The sequence below is a fragment of the Mirounga leonina genome, unplaced genomic scaffold (genome assembly GCF_011800145.1).
Source record: "Mirounga leonina isolate KUSES-001 unplaced genomic scaffold, KU_Mleo_1.0 Mir_127, whole genome shotgun sequence".
In the NCBI taxonomy this organism is placed as follows: domain Eukaryota; kingdom Metazoa; phylum Chordata; class Mammalia; order Carnivora; family Phocidae; genus Mirounga; species Mirounga leonina.
In genome coordinates this window covers 60,784,995-60,802,335 of record NW_023270316.1, presented here as the reverse complement: position 1 = coordinate 60,802,335, position 17,341 = coordinate 60,784,995, and the positions used below count along the sequence as shown (strand labels likewise).

Genomic DNA, 17,341 nt, shown 5'->3' with positions numbered 1-17,341 from the left:
CTGTAGCAAGTGCTATAGGTAAGAGTAGGATATGTGCTAACTTGGACTGGGGGTGAGGGTTCTGGCATGGAGCTGGGAGAGGGGGAATAAGGCTAGATGAAATAAAGAAAGAGAAAGACTTGTATACTACAGGCTTAACTACAGATGATGGGATAGATCCAAGCAAAGGGAAAAATATGCAAGGAAAAGTTCAAAAGAAAGAAGCAGGTACATGCTCCCTGGTAGAACTATGGTAATTAAAAACTGCAATTTGCAGATATATGTACATGAACATGTATATATATAAACTTAACTGGATAACTGAGTCAAGTATTTCGGTAATAATATAGGAAAAAAACCACAAACCTTGTAACCAAGCAGTTTGGGCTTAAACTTCATAAATTGGCTAAATTTGTTTAATTATTCATTTCTTTATACTACATTTTTGTATTGTCTTGGGTTGTATTTTGAAGAGGAACCCTGAACTGAAATTACATTTCACAGATTTGAAAATTAAAACCACAGTACATCTATTGACATCAAAAGTCACAGAATTGCTACATGAACAACAAAGAGGCTAAATCATATTCACGGGACAATTAGGTGCTTAGGGCACGGAGTAGAGGAATCAAACGCTGTGGAGTCTGACTCACCTTTGAACTGCAGCTCTTGAGTCCCTGTTTGGGACACTTAGAGTCTCTCTCTGATGCCTCCTTTCCACATGATTCCCCTTCCTGGAGTATTAACTACTCAAAGTTGTCATAAAGATTGTGAAATAGAAGTGTTTGTAAAGCCCTAAGCATAATGATCCCTAGATAGACTTTTAAAAAGGATAGATTGCCTTCCTTTTATTATACACGCCCCCCCCACACACCCTTCTCATATTTAGTTCATTTTTAAGAAAAGTATTTAGGTAGAGGTTTATGTGAACTATTTTTTTTTTTTTTTGCCTACTCATTTCAAAACAATTTACATAGTAATAGTAATAGCGTAGTATAACACAATAATGGATTGTGCTTGAGGTTTTTGTTTTATTATGGGATTGACTGGGTGCCTACATGGTATATCATATGTGTGAGGCATATGTTAGTTGTAGGTATTTTTATATCTATGAAATTCTGCTAATATTTTTTATTTTTTATGCTAAAATGGTTAATTTTCTTATAAAATACATACTTGTCTTTTTTTTTCTTATTGTTGCTTCACAAAATCAAGTACCTCACATAAAACTTCTGGTATTACCATTCTAAAGGCAATGTTTATTGCAAGCTAGAAATTTTGCTACTGAAATCAGAGACCCAGTGATCCCCACAGATACATCTTTTGAAGGTCAAGGTCTTTACTTAACAATATATGAATAATATGAATGAGTATTTGTGGTCAAGTTTTAATGGTTTGACAGAGATTTTCTCCACCTGTCACTAATTTGAGCATGTTTCAGTTATGATAAAAACTACTTTTAATGATAATTAAACATAATAATATTTTCTAACTCATAAAACACAAAGATAAATAGTGTCATTTATATTTAAATTTTTTGAGACTATGGTGAACATTAAAAACTACTGACCATTGTCCAAGATGATGATCTGGTTAATCAAATGAGTTTTTAAAATTTACCAATATTTTATTTATTTACTATACCAATATTTTAGTGTCAAACAGAAGTTTAGTAAAAAACTTGTTTTTCTACTAAAAATTACTTTATTACCACACTAGATTCTTCGCAAGTCTAAAACACTTCGTAATTACTATGGAGGAAATTTGGAGATGTCACCACTAGTTTCATTTTTTCTAACAAAATAAGAGCTACCAGTTTTTCAACATCTACTAGATGCCAGGCACGTGCTAAGTACCACACATACCTTCTTCTTAATCTTGGCAACAGTCCTGCAGTGATAGGAACTGCTGGTTGCTCTCCCAACACAGAGTGCAGCCTCTATGCAGATAAGAAGGACTAAGTAACACAGTTGGCCAATCAGATCTAAGAGGAATTATTAGGAGTGGTGCCAGAAAATCTCTTTTTAAAGCAAGTCCAGCTCAGCGGACATGCTTTCTTTTCTTCTTCCCCTTACTTCTGCCAGTGCAAACCTACAATGCTTGAGGTGAAATAGCTAATTACCAGTTGACAAGCACACATTAAGATGGGCTGAATAAGAAAATGGAGAAAGCCTCATGTTCTTAATGACATTACAAAACTTAGAGTGGACAAATGGGGCCTGCCTGGACTGCCTACCAGTGGTATATGTGATAAAAATGACCTTTGTTTTTCAGATTTCTTATTTATGGATGAATGCAACCATTCAACGGATTCATCTGCAAAGAAAATGTTGACTTTTCAGTGTCTGAGATGAGGTAGCCAGCTGGTGGAAAATAGGATAATAATTGGATGCATAGGTATCAGAATCATTAACGATCTGCTTTAAAAGTGCTTTGAGAACTTCAGATTAAAAGTGCTGTATATCATGGGGAAGATACAAAGTAAGGGGCTATTTAAACATGTCCCTTAATTTTATTTTAATAATTTTTTTTACCTTGGGCAAGTGTCTTTAACCCTAGTCCTTAGTTTACTTATCTTTAATACAAGAGAATTGCACTAGATTATTTCTAAGATTCCTTATGGACAGAACTATTAAAATGCTGTATGTGTTCGACTATAATAAAACAGCAGCAACAATCTGGCCTCCAAATGCATAATTCCCAGTAATCTCCTGAATAGTAGTAAGCCATAAGCGTTCACAATGCAAAATTGAATACGTAGGAGTCACACCATCCCTAAGATTTAGAGGACTAGCCTCATCAGACAGGTAGTATTATACTCTGTACTGAGGTTTCACGTAAAAGTGCTGAATGGAGTCAACGAAAGAACATGGACTCCGGTCTTGAATTTTGCTTTACTGGACAGATTGTGCTTTTTTTTTTTTTTTTTTTAGAAAGAATGAACAAAAGTGCTATACGAGTACAACAGAGAGTATAGTAAAAGCGTCCTCATCCAACACTGGTAGTGTTGGTGAATTGCAAAAGTCACTTAAAGCACAGAAAAGAGAAGATGATGCTAAATACCTTACACTTTTTATTTTAACTTGAACTACATTTCCTTTGTTGATCTTTTGAAGTGCAAAATACTTGTAAATTTTTACTTTTTCTGGGCTTTTGCAAGTTTTCTTGCTTACATCTAATTTGACAGCAAATTCGGCAGTGACTTGTTTACATTCTATTGGTTTACATAATAATTAACATGATTACAATGACAAGTTCAACTGGTGTAGAGGGGCTTGAGGGAAGAAGGCAACTACACAAGCATGGAACTTGCAGGGAGAGCAGAAGTTCACAATTATATTACAGGGAATTCTACTACTTTTGAGCGTATACCATGCTGTGGGCATGTTTTAAAGAGGGAAAATGAGCATCATTTAATCTGCAAATTAAGTGGATGTCATGAGAGCTCCTATGTGCCCATCATCAATGATAGATATTGCATAATAAGATGTTAAGATATTTTATTCATTGTTTTAGAATATGGGTCTTCGGAGACCAGTGAACTGAATATTAAAATGACATTCTCACTAATATCCTAGAAGCTCTCACCCCTTTATCCTTTCCATCTTGTTCTTTTTTTTTTTTTTTAAAAGATTTTATTTATTTGAAAGAGATAGGGAGCACGAGTGGTAGGAGGGGCAGAGGGAGAGGGAGAAGCAGATTCCCCGCTGAACAGGGAGCCCAACTCGGGGCTCCATCCCAGGACTCTGGGATCATGACCTGAGCCGAAGGCAGATACTTAACCGACTGAGCCACCCAGGCGCCCCTCCATCTTGTTCTTATGAGCAAATTCCTCCCTCATAAGAGATTTGGTTGATTGTCTCCTTGTCGTTTTCCCGTGCCTGAGTCTCCATCCTGGTTTCCTGCCGGTATCCCAGTTCCTCTGATCTTCACAGGGATTGGAGCTCTGTCCCTAAGCACCAATTCCCACGGATGCGTCAACGATAACTCCTGTCAGACTTGCCCAGAATTATGCCTCTGAATTCAGATCCAGGTTCTAGTTTTCTTCTGCTTTGTGATTTTGAACTTTGTTCATTAATATTTCTTGGTCCCCCAATTCCTTCTCTGAAAAAGTAAGAACACTTAGCTGGCAGGTTTGTTTGGAGATTAAATAATAATGGGAAGCTCTAGCAGAGTGCCTGGTACAAGTAGGCAATGAAATGTTTGTTTTCTTCCCATTTCCTTGATGCCAAGAACATTTGGTCTTTGCCTATTCGCATCACCTTCCTGACTCCGAGCTCTGACCACTTACAGGAATGCTTGCTGAATCTGTAAGAGGTCAATCACCTGCCAGCCAGGATCTTTGCCTGTTAAGAGTCCAGATGACCTGCTTGCTTGTCCATACTGTTCCCTATTAGCACTAAAGGGATTTCCCTGGAGCATTCAGCTTAGCTCTGGGTCTCCCTGGTCAGCTTTGGTGGCCATCCGTTTCCCATAACTTTGAGCATCCATCCTCTTCACCTCTGAATTTCTCTATAATGGATTCTGTCCTTCGACATATACACATTAAACATTTAGTACTATGTACTGGCGTGTTAGTCAGGGTTCTCCAGAGAAACAGGACCAACAGAAACAGGAGAGAGAGAGAGAGACAGAGAGAGAGAGAGAGAGAGAGAGAGAGAGAGAGAGAGAGATGGAGAGACAGAGAAAGAGAAGGAGAGAGAGAGAAAATAAAAAATTGGCTCACATAATTATGGAGGCTGAGAAGTCCTGAGATCTGCAGCCAAAAAAACTGGAGACCCAGGAGAGCTGCTGGTGTAGTTCTAGTCCACAAGATGGCAAGCTCAAGACCCAAGAAGAGCCAAAGTTTCAGTGTTGATCTGACTGAAGGCAGGAAAGGACCAAAGTCCCAGCTGGATGGTCAGGCAGAGGGCGCTCCCTCTAACTTGTGGGAGGGTAAGTCTCTGTTCTAGTCACGTCTTCCACTGGATGAGGCCCACCTATACTTTAGGGAGGGCCATCTGCTTTACTTGGTCTCCCCATTTGCATGTTAATTTCATCCAAAAACACCCTCACAGACATATTGAGAATAACCTTTGACCAAATATCTGGGCACCCCATGACCCAGTCAAGTTGACACATAAAATTAACCATCGCACTGGGCACTGTGCTAGGCATTGTTCATATTCTTGTCATTATTTCTGGTCTCAGAGAAGTCAGTGCCCCTTCTTGCACATCCCAATGTCCCAGCTATGCTCCTGACCCTGTCTGTCCTGATCCTGAGAGCCACCATATGTCTCTCACACCTTCAGTTTTCCTCTGCTCTTTACCTAAAAACATATTGGGTTTTTCCTTTACCTTAAAATAAAGGTTCTCTTTGGTCCTTTGAGCTACCATCCCATCCTCCTTTTCAGTGCAAAAAGAGAAGTTTATATTTTCTGCCTTCAATTGACTAAAATCCCTGGTGATCTAATTTACCTTATTTCTTCTGTCATATTCCATATTCCTTTAACAAGAACCTTATAAAAGTCAGTAATGGCTTTCTCAAATCTAATGGTTTTTATTCAGTCTCCACTTTATTTGATGTTTCAGTAGCTTTTGAAGAAGCGTATTCTCCTTTCTGAAATTCTCCTTTCTCTTTACTTTGGCCAAGTTAAGTTTCCTGCTAAGTGTTTGTTTCTCTTTCTTGACCTGTCCTCTTAGGTAAATGATCCTCATAGCACTTTTTTTTTTTTTAAGATTTTATTTATTTATTTGAGAGAGAGAATGTGAGAGAGAGAAAGCATGAGAGGGGGTAGGGTCAGAGGGAGAAACAGACTCCCTGCTCAGCGGGGAGCTGGACGCAGGACTCCATCTTGGGACTCATTGGACTGAGCCACCCAGGTGCCCCCTCATTGCATTTTGAACTTCTTTTTTTGGGCATTTATCAAATTCCACTCCCTGTTTTAATTATTTCTATAGCACAGGTTTAAAAGGGAAACATCTAGTCTTCCCACTTACTTCTCTTCCCTGCTTTATTTTTCTCCAGAGCATTTATCACTATCTGATATAACCTATAGTTTACATATTTATCATCTCTCTCTCCTTCCCCACCATGAGGGCAGGGGTTTGGGACTATTTGTTCACTAATGTATCTCCCAACATCCAGAGCAGTAGGTGGTGTTCAAATAATAGTTGTTGAATTATTACAAAGATTCAGAGACAGGGCTGTTCAATGCATCATTATTGATAAAAGTAAAACATCTGGAAATAAAATATCTACTAATAAGAGGAAAATAAGTCAAGACAACAAGTCCATCCATGGCATGGAATATTGTACATTTGTTAAAAGCCATATTTAAAATTTATTTAATGAAAAATGCTCACATTATATTAAATAGAAAAAAAGGACAGAAAAGCATATATAAAAAGACCCCGATTTTATTTAAAATATAAAGGAGGAGATATATACTAAAATGTTATTGGTGGCTATGTCTGGGTAGTGAGATTAAAGTGATTTTTATTTTTCTCTGTTATTTTTGTATTTTGTACATTTTGACACATTCTTTTAAATAAAATTTGAAGATCGAAAACAGTAAAGCTTTGAAGAAAAAAATGCTTCCTCAGTCAGTTGCTATATTCTATTCTTCTCTAGTCTGAACTTCTCACTTCAATTAGAGATACAATTTGCACTTATCTTTTGGCACTGATTATATTTTGCCTACTATTATATATCTTTATGTCCTCTACTAGGCCCTACACTTTCTAAAGTCAGAAAGCATGTCTTATTTATAATTTTCAATGCCTACAACACCTTTCTACATTCAGTAACTGAACAAAGAAAATAACTGAAAATGTTTTAATAGCCAGGAATAATATGTAGTGTTAGTTGCTTAGGGAAACCATCAAATTATGTAATTTTTAAAAAACTGTCTGCCTTCAAAACACTCAGGTTTAAAGTTATGTTAGAATGAGGACTATATATAGTACAAGCATTTTTAGGGTTTGGCCTCTCTGTTGCTTTTATTTACATATTTTTTTAAAGTTGTTGGTACATTACATGAAAACTTTTGATTCTGGAGTATATTTGGGCATGATCGTAGATTTCAGGGACCAACACATTAAGTTAGTTAGGCTAGGTTGGTATAACAAAGACAGAATGATATGAATGGATCCAAACACATGGCTCAAACACAAGTTTATTTCTTGCTCTTAAGGGTGGGCATTCTTGGTTCACAGGCAGGTTTTCTCCACATATTTAGAGTCACAGTGCCTTCCATTTTATGGCTTCCTAGGTTACACATGTCCACTGGATGCTAATCGTATTTACTAATCTCTGCCTCTGGTACTTAGGTTGTAAGTTCAGTGAAGTCACAGAATTGCCAGATTCAGCAAATAAAAATACAGGATACCAGTTAAATTTGAACTTCAGATAGACAACACATAATGTTTTAGTATATGTTCCCTGTAATATTTGTAATTACATATTCCATGTAATTTGTAATAATATTTATAATATTGTTAAACAATTATGCATTATCTGAGATTCTGAATTAATCGTGAGTCCCGTATATTATCTGGCAACTCTATGGGGGTAGGGATTAGGTCTATCTCATTGAACACTGAATCCCCAGAATCTAAAACAGTACCTATTGACTTTAAGATAAGTCTCTCCATAATTTTTCGTGAATATTGAACCTATATTGGCAAAGAATACTTATTAGAACGCTGCTATTAATAAGGATATATATTAAGTATCAGCAAATTATTATAATTATGAATAACAATACTAAGCATCACCAAAGAATCTTACGAACAGATAAGACTTTAGTATGTGTCAGCATTTCAAACCACAAATGTTTTCCTAAACTTCAGTAATTGGGAAAATCTGTCTTCCCCTAGAATCTGTCTTCGGTTCTGTCTCTCATTCCTTTCAGGTCTCTACTCCAATGTTATTTTCTCAATGAGGTCTTTCCTGCTCTCCATATCTAAAACTGCAACCCTCCTCCCTCTGCAACACTTTGTTCCTTTCTCTGCTTTATTCTTCTTCCTTAGCACTTGCAGTGAACATAGCATATGATTATTTACCTTGTTTATTGTCTACCTCTCCCACTAGAATGTAAACTTCATAAGGACAGGCATTTTCCTCCGCTTTATTCACTGCTAAATTCCCAGCTCCTGCACATACTAGAGATTCAAGAAATATTTGTTGGACAAATGATTGAAAAAACACTATTCATTCTAATATGGAATCTAGTTACCGGTAGTTTGAGGATATTCAGTTTCCATGACACAAGATGGATTTAATCTCACAAGGGATGCTTCTGCCTATATCTACTCAGTTCACCAAGTTCTGTCAATTCTAGCACCTCAATGTCTTTTTATGATTTAAATTCAATTAATTAACATATAGTGTATTATTAGTTTCAGAGGTAGAGTTCAGTGATTCATCAGGCTTATATAACACCCAGTGATCATTACATCACGAGCCTTCCTTAATGTCCGTCACCCAGTTACCCCATCCTCCCACCTCCCTCCCCTCCAGCAACCCTTAGTTTGTTTCCTATGGTTAAGAGTCTCTTATGGTTTGTCTCCCTGATTTCATCTTGTCTATTTTTCCCTCCCTTCCCCTATGATCCTGTTTTTTTAAATTCCACATATGGGTGAGATCATATGATAATTGTCTTTCTCTGATTATTTCGCTTAGTATAACACCCTCTAGTTCCATCCATGTCATTGCAAATGGCAAGATTTCATTTTCTTTTTTGATGGCTGAGTAATATTTCATTGTGTGTGTGTGTGTGTGTGTGTGTGTGTGTGTGTGTGTGTACACCACATCTTCTTTATCCATTCATCTGTTGGTGGACATCTGGGCTCTTTCCATAGTTTGACTATTGTGGACATTGCTGCTATAAACATTGGGGTGCACGTACCCCTTCAGATCACAACGTTTGTATCTTTGGGATAAATACCTAGTAGTAGCACCTCAGTGTCTTTTGGACCCTCTCCTTACTTTCCTGGTGCCGCTTCCATAGCACTTCCTATTTCTTCCCTCAGTTAATGCAGAAATTGCCTAATTGGCCTCCTTCCCCACTGTCTTCCCATCATAATCATTCTTTCCAATTGTTACTGAAATTATCTAAAATGAGAATCTGATTATATCACTCCCTTACCCCAAAACTGTTTCCCTATCACCCAAAGATAAAATTCAAAATTTCTTAGTTGGACATGTGAAACCCTGTGTGATGTGGCCCAACCTCAGTCCCACCACTCTTCCACACACACGTCCCAGCCCCATATGAGTTCTCTCTGCTCCAATATCACCTACTTTGTGAGATTAGCTGCTCTATCTTCAGTGTCCACAGAGCTCTTTGTATATTCTCATGACACTTATTTTAAGAGCTACCAGCACTAAAGGGTATCTTCCCGATTCTAACATGTACATTTCTTTCTACTTTAACATCTCTAAAATTGGAATTCCACTTGCAATAATGGCATCTTACAATGCTGTCACCAGAAGGCAGTTGTGATGTAGCTGTACTTGTGCAAACTGCATGGTTATTCCTGGTAGCATGCCTAGGAAATTGCAAACCCTAGACATTTCAGGCAACCAACCATTTAAAGAGAGGATATAAATCCTGGTTGTGGTCTAAAAACTTTTTCCCTGACACCTTTTGGATGGATCAAGAAAGCATGAGCATCGAAACTTGTATATTAGGGTGCCTGCGTGGCTCAGTTGGTTAAATGTTTGGCTCAGGTCATGATCTCAGGGTTGTGAGACTGAGCCCTGGCTGGGCGTGGAGCCTGCTTGGGATTCTCTCACCCCCTCTCTCTTAGCCCCGTCCCCCTTAAGAAAAAAAAACCACTTGTAGATTAAAAGCCAATGGTTTGGAAGAAAATACTGAAGACAATAGTGGAGTATTCTTTTAAAACATGTTCCATTATTAAACCTCCTGGTTGGTAGAATTCAATACATTGTGGAAAAATTCTAATTGATAAAAAATCATTGTCATAGCTTAATTAGCACTTTTTTCCTTCTAGTGGTACAAAAATAATGGCATTTCTTAGAACCCGTGGTGTCTCAGAATTGATGAAATATGTATATAACCTTGCATTTTCAAACCCATCCTCTAAGACTGGTCTTATCAAGCCTGGTGTTTGTTGACTTATCATAATTATGTAGTCTCATCATGTTTATCTGTCTTCTGTCTTTCCATTAGACTACAAACTCTCTATGACCTACCATAGTGCCTGTCACGTATTAGGTATGCAATTAACATTTACCGAATTACTGCAATGTTCACGTTCTTTAGCTGGAGAAACTGTTCCACTGTGATTCTAATTCTCAATTTGTATGTGTCCATTTTCAAGACTGATCCTGAATCATCTGAGACTTCAACTATTACTGTGAAATAATGCTTGCTGGAGAGAGGTCTAATATCCTTTTAATAGTACTCCCTTGGTAGCATTTTTTTCCTGAGGACTGGTATCATATAATAGGATGACCAAAATTCAATCTCTTTATATATGTTATATCCAAATACATTCTGCTGCATAATTTCATATCTAAATTTTTATGCTTAGTCTTTTTTTTAATGTTCTCAACCTGTCAACATCATTGGCTACTGTGATCTCAGAGTAAAGCAGAGAGCTGAGGAAATAGTAAGACAGCCAAAAAAAACTTTTGTTAGGTTACATATGAGGAACACTGGGTTCATCTGATTACTCTGTTCAGATGGCACATCTAGATACCATAAGCCAAGTCCTTGGCACATAATTATTTTTAAACCGTGTTATCCTGCTTAATTGGTTTAAAATAATTTAAAGGGCTCTGGTTGGCTCCTACAAATGAACCTAATTCATCAGTTCTTAATTGTTAAAATAGTCCCATTTCCACAATTTAGGCTATTGTTTAAGCCAGAGTCACCACTCACTCCTTCAGAGGCTTTCATATAATTTATGCATTCCCTTTTAGATGGGAGCCATAGCATTTAGGCAGAGCTCCTTTAAAAACAGCAACAAAGAGCAAATTTTCTCCCACATACCTCTTCTGACCAATGTCCTCCCAGGGAAATCTTCCCTAATCCCCTAGACTGCAACAGCACAGGGTTTAGCACATACGACTTCAACTCATTTTCCCTCTAGCATTGCAAGAGCTCACTGTTTTTTCAGTTGAGTCTGATGAAATAGTTGGCTTGCATGTAGGGGCCATGTTTCAGAAAAATAAGCCTGCCTATAACCAGAATCTCTCTAGAATCACAGAGATTGAGTGAAGAAGAGATTCATATTTCCCATTTCATGCTTCTTTTGAGGCCTAAACTCACTGAAGGGAACAGTGGAAATCTCTGACACTATTTAGTTTTCTCTTTTTAATTTTCGTCAAAAATGGATGAATTCAAGCAATTTAGATAAGCATATGATACAAATCCAGTTACCTATACATTTATAGTTTTTTTCCGCTTTAGTTTGCAGATTTATTTTAGAAGTTCTTTTAAGAAATGTAATATCTCGGGCACCTGGGTGGCTCAGTTGGTTAAGCGACTGCCTTCAGCTCAGGTCATGATCCTGGAGTCCCGGGATCGAGTCCCGCATCGGGCTCCCTGCTCGGCGGGGAGTCTGTTTCTCCCTCTGACCCTCCCCCCTCTCATGTGCTCTCTCTCTCAAATAAATAAATACAATCTTTAAAAAAAAAAAAAAAGAAATGTAATATCTCTAAGGGTATGTGAATTTTTAAAGTTGCTACTACTAGATGTAGACATATACATTATTTTTATGCTTGAAGCATATAGTTCTTAATCACTCTTATTTATAAGATTCACCTGAAGAGCTTTTTAAAAAATGAGATAACCAAGGCCCATCCCAATTCTACTGAATCCCTTTCCTCTGGGTATGAGGATTTGGTACACTTATTATTATTTTTCAACTCTGCGGGCAATGCTGATGTGCATCTCCTAGTCCAGAACTACTGCTTTAAGCCATCATCAACCAAGAGCTTCATTGTCAACCAGAGTCACTAAGAATAAACTTGGCCTATTTCACAATTTTGTCTAGGGACCACTCGTCAATGCTTCCTGGTTTCTGATTGCCTCTTGATTTGCTGCCTTTTTATGTCCTGATTTCTTTCCTGTTCTGCCTCAGGGCCATGCCTTGGAGCACTTCTGGGCTTCTGAACTGGAAACCTGGCCTTCAATCTCAGGTGCCATAATAAGCACAGGTTCTGGTTATATGCTCCAGGTTGGCTCACTGGACTTGGCCCCCCTGATTTTTGCATCTAACCCTGTCTCTACCACGCACCTCCACTTATGACAGTCTGCCAACTCCACTGAGTCAGGGAAGAGCCATGATGTCTCTATTGGAAATTTCAAATAACTGTACCAGGGAAGGTCATTATTAATGCATGGTCCTCTACTTCAGTAGTCGAGTTTGATTCCCTTCAAACACTGCTTTGTACTTAGTAATTATATGGGAAAAAAATCCGTAGTCTGGAATAAAGGCCCTCTCCTGTCTAGATCTGACCTACCTTTCTGGATCTTACTCTATTCTTCACGTTCCTAGTGCTCCAGCCTAGCTGAACTTCACTGTTCCCCAGGAAGCCATTGGCAATGCTGTGCTAATCTCCTTTCTTCACTGTATTTTCAATGTCTTAAAAGGACTTTTTCACCAGCAGCTTCCTCTTCCTTTACTCACATATCCAAATCCTACCAATCCTTTGAAGCAGTGTTTCTCAAACCTGAGTAATGCAAAGGAAATTCTTGTCATTCTAGAGAATACATGTTTGGATAGGCAGGGGTCTGTGGACCAGTTTGAAAAGCACGGATACAGAAAACTGAAGACCAGTTCCATGAAAATCTTTCAGTTGCAAATTATAACTTTGGAAGAAAAATTTTGTCTTTATAACTGGTAAAACAATTTGTATGTTGTCATTAAGATGATAACACAAATTTTCAAGTATCAAAGAACTCTGATCTAATCTCCAGATCTAAGATCTCAGTTTGAGAAACACGGCTTTAAGGAACATGACTATACTGTCCCTGGAGAATGTTCATCACCCAAGGGTAATACATTTTTCTCTTTTCTGAATTATTTAGTATCTAATCACTCTCTGCCTTGTAGTAGCTGATAATATATACGTAATATTCTTCTAGAAAAACCATAAGCTCTTTGAAGGCAGGGCACACATTTTAATCGTTTTTTAACTCCACCAGTCCTCAGCAACATTGGATATAAGACCTGTATTCCATTTTATTTTGTAGTCCAAATCTCTTAAAAATATGTCACTCTTCTATGGTACATACTCACAGAACAGTTTATTACTGAAATAGCCCCACTATAAATTAACAAGAAGTTCAGAGGTTGTCCTAAGTATTAGGAAAAGTCCAAGTTATGCAATGTAAACTCAAGATTTTTTAAAAAGTGCCATAAAACATGTCTCTTTGTGTTAAGCTTAGTAGGAACAATTTCATTAAATCATCAGGCAGCAAATAATTAAGAATTTCAGTATAAAAAAAATAAATCAAAATGCAATGCTAGCAGGAGAGGCCCTATAGAGATCTCCACAGTCTTTATAAGGGTTCTATGTCTTGAACACAATTTGTAGTTCAGGTACTGTCTTCAGTTTTTCAACTAGTATATTTGAGTGAAGTTTTCCTCGGACATTTAGGGAGAGGATTCATTACTTCGGGCATGGTGACAGGGGTTCTTTTAACCAAGAACGTCCTCCCTCATACTGTATTTGGAACCAGTCTTAGAGACAGCATATAGTGAAAGGAAAGAGCACTGGCAGGGTTTATGGGGAACCCACTGTGTGTGTCACCTGAGCTAGCTGAAATCAGTTTTTCCATATAAAAACGAGTTAAGTGTTCTCAGTTTTCTAAGGTCACTTTTAGCTCTGAAATTGACATTCTTGGGCCCTAAGAAAAAACATGGCTTGAGAGAGGTATTTCTTTGGATAGGATCGGTTATTTTTCCCTGAGAATAAAAAGGGCAACAAACTGTTTATCGATATTTGAGTCTTCCCTCATGCCCTTTTAGGGCTAAGTTAAGAAAATAGAGGGTTAGTTCTCTTTTTGTTGGGTCCTCCACCTGGAGAACTCCTGGTCTGCTCCGGGTCCAGCCCTCACCCTAGGTCGCTCCCCAAGGCCGAGGGAGACTGCGGGCGAAGCCGAACCCTCGTCCCCACTCCTCACCCGGAGCGGTGGGACTGGCGGAGATTAGTCCCCGGTCACAAACAACCTCTCACTTCCCCTCCCCCCAGCCCCGGGCCCGCCCGCCGTGGGGCAGGCCCTCCCAGGCCCAAGGAACCTCCTCCGGCGACCGCAGGGCCGGAGCTCTCCGCGGAAGGAAGAGCGCGGGGCCTGACCCCTTCTGATCGGGTATCTGATTACTTTACTTATACCCTCCTCACTCGCCCAACGGGTAGGGGGTTCGATAAAGCGACCTCGCGAGGGGATCTCAGGCCAGGCTCCATTTCCCTTCCCCCCGACCCCTATCACCTCCAAAAGGCAAGGAGAGGCCAGCGGCACTGACGCGCAGACTCACAGCCGCGGCCGCTCTGCGCGCGCCGCCGCGTCCCCCGCCCCCACCCCGCCGTTTTTCCGCGGTGCGTCCCCGCCCCTTCCCGGAGCCCGCCTCCGCGTCTGCTGGCCCGCCTGCTCGTCCCTGGCGCTCGCTCGCGCGCGCACCCGACTCCCCGCCTCCGCGCGTGCTCAATAACTGTTCCCGGAGCCGGCCTACAAGCTTCCCCCGCCCCTGAGCTGTTTAAATATGCTAATAAGAAGCTTGGGCTTAGCCAATAGAACAGCGGGGCGGTGCGTCACGTGGCTCGAGGACGTGTCAGGGGGCGGAGCCTCTGCAGACCCTGCCCGAGTTAAAACCGGAGTGTGAGAGAGAAAAGCGCTTCAGTAGCGAGAGGGGCTGAGAAAGTGGTGACACCGCCGGGGTGCGGAGGGAGTCCCTGAAACTTCTCCCAACAGCCCCAGGGCCAATCTCCCCTCAGCCCACTCCCCTCTTCGCCAGCTCCCAGGTCCCCACTCCCTGCACCGGGGGTGGGGTGGGGAGCCAGGCCCGTCTCCCGCTGGGACACACACAGGGGCCGGGAGTGGGGACGGGACCCCCGAGGAGGGGGGGACGGACCGACCGACCGACAGACAGACGGCCGGGCGCCCGCCCCAGCGGGCAGGCAGGCAGGAGGAGGCGGAGGCGGGGGTACGACGGGGAGGACTGGGTCTGGGGAGTTTCCTCTCAACTATCGGGGGAGAAACTCCCCGCCGCCGAAGGAAAGACCCAGACGGTGTTTTCCTCCCGGGGGCCGCGCTCCCCCGCCCCGCGTAGCGGCGGTCGCCGCCGCCGCCGCCACCGGCGCCTCCACCTCTACCATCTCTTTCTCCACCACCTCGGGCCCCGGTGTCCCCGGCCAGCACTATGCCCATCTTACTGTTCCTGATAGACACGTCTGCCTCTATGAACCAGCGCAGCCATCTGGGCACCACCTACCTGGACACGGCCAAAGGCGCGGTAGAGACCTTCATGAAGGTACCGACTGACCGAGCCCGGGCGGAGACCGGGGCCCGGCGGCCCGCGGGCGGCAGGGGTGGGGGGGGGGAGGGCGGCCGGGGGCGGCGAGGCGGAGGTGTCGCGGACCTGACTGCGGGAGCTGCCGGGCTCGGGGTCCCCCTCCCCCACCGCGCGGGCGGGCGCTGCAAGCCGGGCTCGGCCCGGGCCCGGGCGGTGTGTGGGGGCCGATCTGTGTGGGGGGGGCAGTGTGGAGGGGTGGCCGCTGCGTGTGCGGTACTGTGGGGGGGGGGACGGCGGGGCCGCTGGGCGCCCCTTCGCCTCGTAACCTCGCCTCTGTGCTTCCCTCTCGTCCACCCTGTTCCTCCTCCCGTCCCCCACCCGCTCTCCCGCAGCTCCGTGCCCGGGACCCTGCCAGCAGAGGAGACAGGTATATGCTGGTCACTTTCGAAGAGCCGCCCTATGCTATCAAGGTAACAGCTCTCGCCCTCCCCCTTCCCTTCCCTGTTCCTTCCTCGCTCGCCCTCCCCGCCCCCCCATTCACCCTTCATTATGCTCCCCTCCCCCACCCGCTGTGCTCCGGGCGCTGAGGTCTTTTCCCCTGCGGGCTCCCACCCCCTCCCCCGCTCCGGAGCGTCCTGGCGCGGCGCGGAGTCGCTGGGCCACCGCCGTCCCCTCCCCAGCCCGGCCCGGCGGTGGCGGCGGCGGCGGCGGCGGCGGCGCTGCGATCAACATGGCCGACATTTCCCCTCCGCGGCGTGAGCGGCAGCAATGAACTGTGGGGGATATTTATTCAAGTTAGCCCGAGTGACAGCCGGGCCCGGCCGCGCCGAGCCCGGGTTTGCATTAAAGGGGACTCGGCCCGGGGCTCGCCGCTCCTCCCCGGGGCGGCGAGCGAGCCGGCTGTGGGGGCTGCGGGGCGAGGTGCTCGGATTTTTCCTCCCAGGGCCGCGGGCCAGTGGGCCAGCTCTAGGTTAACTTCAGAAGTCCTGCTCACTTCTGTGTTCCACTAGTACCTTTGCATGCCCAAATTTTGGGTAGTAGGTTAGGAAGTAAATTTCCCAGGGAAGTTAGAAAGTATTAAGGCTGTTAGCCACCAATAGCTGTAAGCAAGCAGGTTTTTTTCTTGGCCACCTTTGAAGAGAGTTTTCCTCGGCAGTGATACTACGGTATTAACACTTTAACCAAACCATACTGTAAAGTGAAGCAGCTCCTTGGTGAACGGCAGATTGTAACGGCTGTCCGTGTGTACATGGCTTTAAAGGATGAAAAAAAACCTCTTACGTTTTTCTTTTCAGGCCGGATGGAAAGAAAACCATGCAACGTTTATGAATGAACTGAAAAACCTTCAGGCTGAAGGACTTACGACTCTTGGCCAATCCTTAAGGACAGCTTTTGATTTATTAAATTTAAATAGATTAGTAACTGGCATAGACAACTATGGGCAGGTAGGTTGAATATTAAGGTGGAAAAACAGTTGATTTTTCTTTCTGTGGAAAAACACAGTCAAGTCCAAAACCTATATAACATGAAGTACAAGTATGAAACATTTCAGATTAAAGTACAGTATATGCACATAATACAAAAGTGAAACTGACCTTACGAATATGGTTTTAAAGCCCTCATTTTTTTTCTCTTTAAAATGTATTTGTATTCAGAATTAAGGGTCTGAATTTTGTGCTGTAGAATTGACATGAATTTGGTGTTAATCCCTTGAAGTTCACTCAGGTTCTAAAAGGGGAAAACATCCTGCTTCACCACACTGTTTCTGTGATACTCTACCCACAGGCAATTGTGCAACTACTGCAGTGACTGACAGACACTAGTTGATTAGTGGTCATCATTTCTATATTACTAAAAACGTCAGAAGAAATTTTTCTGTTTGTTTTATCAG

At 42.2% G+C, this 17,341-nt stretch overlaps 1 protein-coding gene and 1 long non-coding RNA gene across 5 annotated transcripts in view; one reads left to right on the top strand and one right to left on the bottom strand.

The window, feature by feature from the left end:
• Nucleotides 1-15,525, bottom strand: part of LOC118009467 — a 42,053-nt gene extending 26,528 nt beyond the window's left edge. For both annotated transcript variants that reach the window (XR_004678941.1, XR_004678942.1), the window contains exon 1: nucleotides 15,430-15,525. This is a non-coding gene — a long non-coding RNA (uncharacterized LOC118009467). The remainder of the gene's footprint in view (nucleotides 1-15,429) is intronic.
• The window catches only part of INTS6 (integrator complex subunit 6), a 112,074-nt gene continuing 109,440 nt past the window's right edge, over nucleotides 14,708-17,341 (top strand). For all 3 annotated transcript variants that reach the window (XR_004678940.1, XM_035003460.1, XM_035003459.1), the window contains exons 1-3: nucleotides 14,708-15,468; nucleotides 15,843-15,920; nucleotides 16,746-16,895. Coding sequence is in view for 2 of the 3 variants with exons in the window: in XM_035003460.1 (XP_034859351.1) it covers nucleotides 15,358-15,468; nucleotides 15,843-15,920; nucleotides 16,746-16,895 (339 nt within the window). In the remaining variant the exon portion in view is untranslated. The remainder of the gene's footprint in view (nucleotides 15,469-15,842; nucleotides 15,921-16,745; nucleotides 16,896-17,341) is intronic.